At 44.3% G+C, this 8664-nt stretch overlaps 1 protein-coding gene across 1 annotated transcript; it reads right to left on the bottom strand.

Moving 5' to 3' along the window:
- Nucleotides 1-851: 851 nt before the first annotated feature.
- LOC132571905 (adaptin ear-binding coat-associated protein 1-like) lies at nucleotides 852-1715 on the bottom strand. The gene has a single exon (XM_060238701.1). It carries the CDS (start codon nucleotides 1706-1708, stop codon nucleotides 863-865), a length of 846 nt encoding a protein of 281 aa, XP_060094684.1. The 5' UTR covers nucleotides 1709-1715; the 3' UTR covers nucleotides 852-862.
- Nucleotides 1716-8664: the final 6949 nt, after the last annotated feature.

Here is an 8664-nt window from a genome sequence, read left to right as displayed (position 1 = left end):
TCCATGATCCACTAATACTGCTTCGGGCAGTAGGAGTCTAAAGCCACCTTGTCTGGGTAGAGGGTCAAAGCAGGGCTGGCAGTTCCGCTGTCTGACCTGCAGAGGGCTCTGCTGGCACAACCCGCAAGGGTGGAAGCAGGAAAACGGCTTCCATGTTAGTGCGACTTGCAGGGGCCCACTTCTCCAAAGGATTTCCCGCTTCCAGATAGAAGTGACAGAATGAAGGGGGGGGGGCTGCCCAGAAGGGTCAAGGCCTTCTCAGCCAGGAGCTGTGGAAAGGAGAGCATATCTGGGGAAGGCCTGAGCTTGGATGGTCCCTAGGAAGACCTTCCAGGAAAGCCGTCTGCCCCAGGGAGGAGGAAAAGGAGGGGTCACCACTCACCCAAGATGGCTTCCTGAACTTTCAGTTCTGCTCTGTTTTTAGAAACTAGTGGGGGTGGTTGGGGGGGGGGTGTCAAGGTGTTCTGTACTCTTCAGTGCTAGCCAGCCTGCTCCTGCTAATACGACTAGGATTGTTGGAGGGCTGGCCAAGAGGAAGGGAGCTCTGCGCTGCTCAGGATCCCGGGCTCACAGCCTCAGCGTCTGTTCCTCAGCTTGAAGCTGCAGGGCAGGCAGCTAGATCTCCCCTTCCCACCTCCACCCCCACCAGGCAGGTTTCCCTTCCCCCCCAGGGGTTCACAGGTTCACTAGATGATCAAAACTATGAATGTGAAATGCAAATGGCCATGTTAAAAAAAGGATTGTCCAAAACCACTTTTTCACTGAAGACCGAATGACAGCCGTTCACTCCTGTCACATACAGAGCTCCTGTGAGCCTCAGTCCCCAGTCCGTGGCCCCACCTAGGAAAGACATCCTGGTCCTTCAGAACTGCACCCAACTGGAGGGCTGGGGAGACTGGCTGGGGATGCTGCTGGCTGCAGCACTGAAGTCTCCCCAGAGGTCTGTGGTGGCTGGAGCTGCAGCGGGCCCTGGTGCCTTTGGGATGGGAGGAGGCAGGTCCAAGTCAAGCAAGATATCTGTGTTGCCCCCACCATGGCTGAACTTCTGCATGGGGGGTGGGGTGACATGATTGGCCATGGCCGTCAGGGGAGGAGGTGGGACAGCAGGGAGGGCAGCTTTGCCTCCAGGCAGTGGGGGGAGCAGGCTTGGGCCCCCCGATCCAGCTGGACGTGGCTTGCTTCCCCCACTTTTCTTGATTGGCATGTTCCCAATATTCAGTTTAATGGTCTGTCCCTCCTTAAAGCCCAGGTCCAACTTGGGCCGGCTGTTAATTTCCTGGGACTCCTTGGAGATTTCGGTCTCTTGTTTCACCCACTTGAAATGATCCTGCAGAGAAACGTTGAAGTCAAGGGCATCACCCCGGTCTCCAAAGCCTATGCCAATGAATGCACTGCACCTGTTCCCATCCTGAATCCGGATGACAAAGTACCGGCTGGAATCCGTCACCGTCTCCACAGCAATGCCCGGATACTGATCGATCGGGGCCTGAGCAAAAAGTTCCCCTGAAACTTTGTCCTCCAGTTTGATATATGCAATTTTGCCCTTGGAGGTGATGCGGAGTCGTCCAGTCCAATCTGGCTGATCCAGCTTCCAGTCAGAAGCTCGGTAGCCACGGTTGGAGGCCCGTGGCGGGATGCGGAAGACGCTGACATTGGGCTTGACGCATAGCACCGACTCGTACTCCACCTTGCCTCCTGCCGCCATCATCGTTGCCGCCGCCGCGGTGACTTGACTAGTAAAATCCCAGTGTTAAAGGGGGTTAAACAGGGTTGCGTGCTGGCCCTGCATCTTTTTAATTTATTTTTAACTGACCTGGCTCAATTTCTGAACCCTATTAATGGTCATCCGCCTAAACTTGCAGGCCGAGCGGTCCCCTTATTACTTTATGCTGATGACACTACCATCCTCTCTTGTACAAGAGTGGGCCTGCAAAGGTATCTGAATGCCTTTTACGACTACTGTAATTGTAATTCACTTTCTATCAATTATGCCAAATCTAAAGTAATTGTTTTTTCAAATTGCTGGTGCCCACAGAGATGGTTTATTGGCAACTCAACAATTGAGCAAACAAAATTTTTTAAATACTTGGGGATCACTTTTAATCACAAGTTAAGCTGGGTTTCACATCGTAACAACACCGTCAACTTGGCCAAATGTACTGCTGCTCAAATTAAACAGTTTATCTTTGCAAGGGGCAACCAATTAGTTCCAGCAGCAATTAAAGTGTTCAAAGCCAAAACATTTGCCCAAATTCTCTATGGTATCCCTATATGGATCCCAGCTTTTACCAGGAATGTGGAGGGCATTCAAGCCTCATTCTTTAGACAAATTCTTGGTTTGCCAAAATGTGTGTCCTACTTTGCTGTTTGCTCTGAAGTGGGTCAGTCTTTGGTGGAGACAAAAGCCTGGATTGCAGTGTTTAAATTCTGGCTCAAAATTCACTTTAGAACAGATCATAACAGCCTTCTTGATTGTATGAAAAGAGACCCATATATTTCATCCTGGACAGCAGTGCTTCTGTCCAAACTCAATCAATTGGGGTTAGAGGTAGATGATTTTTCTACCTCTGATGAGTCATATATCTTCAGATGTATTAAATTGAGACTGAGGGAATCGGAGGAAATGAAATTACAGCCAATAGACCCTTATATTTGCTCTCCAGCTTCCTTAGGTCTCTATGTTTTCTGTGGCAAAATGCCCAATTATCTATCAGACTTAACCATTCCAAGTCATCACAGGGCATTTATGCTGGCTAGACTAAATACGTTTCCCTCCAAAGTTTTACAAGGGAGATATCAGGCGAGTCCCTTTAGCCAACAGAATTTGCTCCTGTGGAGCGAATACTCCTGACTCAATCCAGCATATATTGCTTGATTGTTCTTTTTACCATAACCTCCGTAAAGATTTGGCAAGCTTTCTTTTTCCCCAGATTTGTCTATTCTGCCACCCTTTATTATTTATTGAGTGATACTGAGGGGGTGGTTGGTAAGGCTGTGGCAAAAATTCTGGCTGACATCCTTAAATTTAATTCTGACCATGTTTGAATGCATCTGTAAGCTCAGTTTCATTTTGATTTTATCTCCAATGTTTAAATTTTTATATTATGTGTATTTTTATTTGAATCTATTATGCCATTAAAGGTTTGGTATAGTATGGTATGGGAGAGACTATGGAAATTTAATGTGAAATTAACTAGGTCAATAAACTTTAAAGAAAATCTATATAAGATGTTTTATAGATGGTATCTGACACCACAGAAATTGTGTAAAGTTTATATTAATATGTCCAACAAATGTTGGAAATGTACCAAACAGATCGGTTCCTTTTTTCATATGTGGTGGACATGTGAGACTGTGAAAGGCTATTGGAAAATGGTCCATGAAATATTACAGAAGATCATCAAGACACAGATTTATTTTAAACCAGAACTATTTTTATTGAACATATTCCCTGAGGATTATTCCAAAGAGATGAGACACTTGTTGGCGCACTTTAATACAGCAGCTAGGTTCCTTTTGGCGCAAAGATGGAAGTCTCAGGAAATTCCCACGAAAATGGATTTAGTGGGAAAAGTTTTGGAAACAGCAGAGTTGGACTTCTTATCCCAGTTGTTAACTGGGAAATCTAAAGAGGAAGCAAGAAAATATTGGATTAAATACTATGCCTTGTTAGATAACCAAGACTTTTAAGATTCTCTGATGTGAACTTATTTTTTCCTTTTCCCTTGTACTCCATATTATAAAACCTGTCTTTATTGGAACTGTCAAAATTATTGGATAATTTTAACAAAAGGAGTATACTATAAAATGTGAAATGGATTTGGTGTAGTTGAGACAAAAATAGTTGGGGATAATTTATGATAAGAAGTTAATGTAGAATTATAATAGTTGAAAGTATCGCTAGGTAAAATAATACCGGAATGTATTGTGTTTTCTATTTCCCAATCCGCTATCCCTGTCTTTCCCCCCCTGAAACTAATAAAACTTTTTGAAAACCAAGTCTTAGCTCCACATTCAAACCCTTGTTTCACATTATGTCTGAAATCAATCATACTCATATGAAAACTGGACTTCTCGTTCTTTGAACAACTAGATTTGAGCCCAGGAGGTGTTTAGAGACCAATGAGATTTTCTGGGTATAAACCTTCGATAATCAACTCTCCTTTTGCAAGATACAAGGGAGTTTTGACTCTCAAAAGCTTATACCCTGAAAATCTTATTTGTCTTGTAAGATACGACTGGACTTGAAACTAGCTCTTCTACTGCAGACCAACACAGCAACCTTCTGAAATTGTTCTCATTTATAGAAATCAATGCAGTAAAGATCCATGTGAGACTGATGCTGCCCCAAAGCAAAACTGACCTGTTCATTGCTTTGGGCCTTTCAGATGGTTAGTCAGCCCAGATAAATTATATATATATATATATATATATATATATATATATATATATATATATATATACACACACACACACATATACATTCAACAAGAAGATAATTTTACTTGGAAGTGTGGCGTATAGAAATGTCTGGTTTTACCACTTTGTTAAGTGATTCTGTCCTGCTGGGTTTCAGCCCTCACAGCTCATTTGCTTCTTTCAGCCACATAGGAGGCTCCCCAGAGAGTACCTTCTATCGTAAAGATTTCTGTGTCAGGGTAGAATGCAAAACCTGCTGAAACTCATCAACTTGGAGCTAAATTAAATGATGAAGGAGGCAAAGTCGTTTCATCTGTCACTTAATATGGGAGCTGCCAGTGCCCATTATCTCTAGTGTGTGAACTGACACAGACTGACTGTACATATAAGGATGCTAAAAAGCCTTTGTTAAGACTGAAGGACCACAAAATAAGATGTGGCATGTCCTTAAGGACATCCACTCCTGCCTGCCATTCCCCTTGTCATCCACGTATATATTTACTGATAGAAATTCTTCATAATCATTGTGAAAGGGCCCTGTGGCATCATGTACCAAGCTTCACCCTGCTGCTTTTAACACAGGTATCAGATCTAATACTTTTACTGGGCATGCTATAAAAGGGTGCATACACATGAAGCATTACTGGGGCAGCTCTGGAAATGTACTCAGGACTAACTTCAGGAACAAGGTTAAAAGAAAACCGGTTGTATAATTTGGCAGCAGAAGACAACTGTGCTGATTGGCTAGCACTGGTTACATCCCCATCCAAATCTCCTTGGGGAAATGATTTAAAAAATAAAAACACATTCGAAAACAGTTATTAACTCGATAAATGTACAAACAGGGCTCTAAAAATAAAAAGGGAGACATCCTCCTTGAAACTAAGAGGGCAGGGAGAAGACTGCCGAATGCACCAGTGTTCAAACTTCTGGTAAATACAGTTGTCAGTTTCGTGGCAAAAGAGGGTGAGGAAGTTAGCATTGCTGTGCTATGCTATTGAAGAATATGCTACACTGACTCCTGTTTTATGCTAAAATGGCATGCCTCCAGAGTTGAGTGAACCTCAGCTTGATCAATGTCTAGATGAGAAACAGCCTGCCTAGGAGCTCCATATGACATACTTTACAAAAGAAAGCAAGATATGAGATATTATTTCTTAATTAACATACTTATATTCCAACTTTCCCTGTGGCTCAAGATGTCATAGTATATAGGGAAAAGAGATTTCATAACACTAAGGACTATTCCAGGGTCTAAGGGAAGAAAAATAAACCTCTTTAACTAGCCTAGCTTTGGAGTTGTTGTCAAGAACCTAAGCCTGGGTCCCCTGGGTCACCACTCCTTCTTGCCTGAGCAGCACCCAGCCCTGTGGGTCCTCAAGGTAAAATGTGCACAAATAAAGCAAACCTTTGTAAAAACCTTTGTAAAAATATATATACAGGTTTATTGGACAGTCAAAAAAAAAAAGGAATATCTTTAGGCAGTACAGTCTCTGCCACTTACTAGCAAATACATTCAGTACTTAGCATGGCTGAGTGGCTCAGACTGAGTGGACTGACACTGAATCCTGCGAAGACAGAGGTCCTTTGTTTGGGCCGTCGGGGGCCGGGGGGGGGGAATCCCCCTGCCAGCTTTTGGCGGTGTACTGCTGAGGCCAGTGGACAGGGTCAAGAGCCTGGGGGTGCTATTGGAGCCGTCCCTAAAGATGGAGGCTCAGATAGCGGCCACTGCCAAGTCCGCATTTTTTCATCTTAGACGGGCAAGGCAGTTGGCCCCCTTCCTGGACCCTGACGACCTAGCAACAGTGATCCATGCTACGGTCACCTCGAGGTTGGATTACTGCAATGCCCTCTACATGGGGCTGCCTCTGTGCCGGACCCGGAAATTGCAGCTGGTGCAGAATGCTGCGGCCCGGCTGCTATTGGGCCTCCCAAGATGGGGACACATCCGGCCGGGCCTTCGGGCTCTGCACTGGCTTCCAATAATATACCGAGTCCAGTACAAGGTGCTGGTCATTACCTTTAAAGCCCTATATGGCCTGGGACCTGCCTACCTGAGGGACCGTCTCTCCCCACACGTTCCCCAGAGAGTACTGAGGTCTGGGACTCAAAACCTGCTCACCATCCCCGGGCCTAAGGAAGTGCGTCTCAAGGCAACTAGAGACAGGGCCTTTTCTACAATGGCCCCTATGTGGTGGAACCAGCTACCGGAAGAGGTGAGGGCCCTGCGGGATCTTGCTCAGTTCCGCAGGGCCTGTAAGACAACCCTCTTCCGGTTAGCCTATGCCTGATTAGATAAATGTAGCTGCCAGATTTCTGTGATTATACTGTATAGTTCTAATGTTAAATATTTTAAGGTGTTTTAGGTTTTAAATGTCTGTTTTTAAATGTAATAACTTTGTTCCGATTTTATTGTTTTATTGTTTGTTGTGAGCCGCCCTGAGCCACTTGTGGGAAGGGCGGGATATAAGTTACCAAATAAATAAAATAAAATAAATAAATAAGCATTAGATGGTATACTTTCTTGCAGCATAAGAGTCCAAGCTATAGTCCAAAGCAGGGGTGTTGAGCTCTTTGTTACAAGGACTGGATCTGACATAAATGGGACTTTGGGGAATATCATAACAACATAAGAGAAGCCATGTTGAATCAGGCCAATGGCCCATCCAGTCCAACACTCTGTGTCACACAGTGGCAACCCCCCCCCCCCCATAACCCAAGTGCCATCAGGAGGTTCATAAGTGGGTCTAGAAGCCCATCCACTTTGCCCACCCCCAGCACCAAGAATACAGAGCATCACTGCTCCAGACAGTTCCAATAATATACTGTGGCTAATAGCCACTGATGGAGCTCTGCTCCATATTTTTATCCAATCTCCTCTTGAAGCTGGCTATGCTTGTAACTGCCACCACCTCCTATGGCAGTGAATTCCACATGTTAATCACCCTTTGGGTGAAGAAGTACTTCCTTTTATCTATTTTAACCCGACTGCTCAGCAATTTCATTGAATGCCCACAAGTTCTTGTATTGTAAGAAAGGGAGAAAACTACGTCTTTCTCTACTGTCTCCATCCCATGCATAATCTTGTAAACCTCTATCATGTGTAAGCCAAAATGCCCTCAAAACGAGGTTGGGGAATTAGTCAGGTGGTCACTTAGCTCACTCAGGATCTTTTACCTGTGTATACAAGATTAACCGTCCAGAAAAGTATTGCATAAAAATATTGGGACACTAAGTAAGTAAAATCAATTAAAATTTATTAAGAAAAATATAGGCTTCCATACAAGATAAAATACTCATCAAAACACACATTCAGTCCTAGGAAACATAGATAGATAGATAGATAGATAGATAGATAGATAGATAGATAGATAGATAGATAGATAGATAGATAGATAGATAGATAGATAGATAGATAGAAGGGTAGAAAAACAGGGCGATATTTACCTATCGTAGTCTTCAAGGAAGGCTCCAATGGCGACAAGCGAGGAAGTGGGAAAAGGGACCCGAAACTGATCAGGAATCGGGGATGGATCTATGCAGCAGAAGTTGGGATACTGATAGAAGCATACCTGTGGGTAGCCAGTCCACAGATTATAAGGACTCTCTTGAGCCCTTAGGGGATGGGAGGTACGAGGGTGGAGAAAGGTGGTCAGTTGGTGCATGACCTCATGAAAAGGGGAGGTTTCGCAGTGACCATAAGGGCTGGACTACTGTGACAACCAATGGAAAGAGCATTGGTGACACCTAATTGGGTGCTTGATCTTGACTAATGGACTTGCCTGGATCCTGGATACCTGAGAGAACTTTCAGATTGAAACAGACTAGGGGGCAGCTCCAATGTGACAGTTGGAAAGAAGAATAGAAGTGACTACTGGGTGGGGAACACTCAAGATTAGGGTACTTAATAATAATAATAATAATAATAACAATAATAAGCTTTTATTTATATCCCGCCATCCCCGCCAAGGCAGGCTCAGGGCGGCTACTTATCTGAAAGGTTGACAATAGAGAGGCAAATTGTGGCCTAGGTAACACCCAGTATTTACAAAGGAACTTGGCTCTGGCTGAAGATGGTCTTCCTCTTCTTCTGTCTTCTTCTGGGCACCAGTCTTTGTCTAGAGTTCCGTTAAACAAAGAAAGTGGCGGTTGGACAATTAACCACTCCTGGGGTGGGTAGGTTGCTTGTGGGCCAAAGGTGACATCTGGTGTGTACGTGAGCCGTCCGCTTCGAAGGAATGGAGT

This window comes from Heteronotia binoei, chromosome 1 (assembly GCF_032191835.1).
Source record: "Heteronotia binoei isolate CCM8104 ecotype False Entrance Well chromosome 1, APGP_CSIRO_Hbin_v1, whole genome shotgun sequence".
Lineage (NCBI taxonomy): Eukaryota > Metazoa > Chordata > Lepidosauria > Squamata > Gekkonidae > Heteronotia > Heteronotia binoei.
Note: the sequence above shows the minus strand (reverse complement) of the source record. Positions and strands in the feature narration are given on the sequence as shown.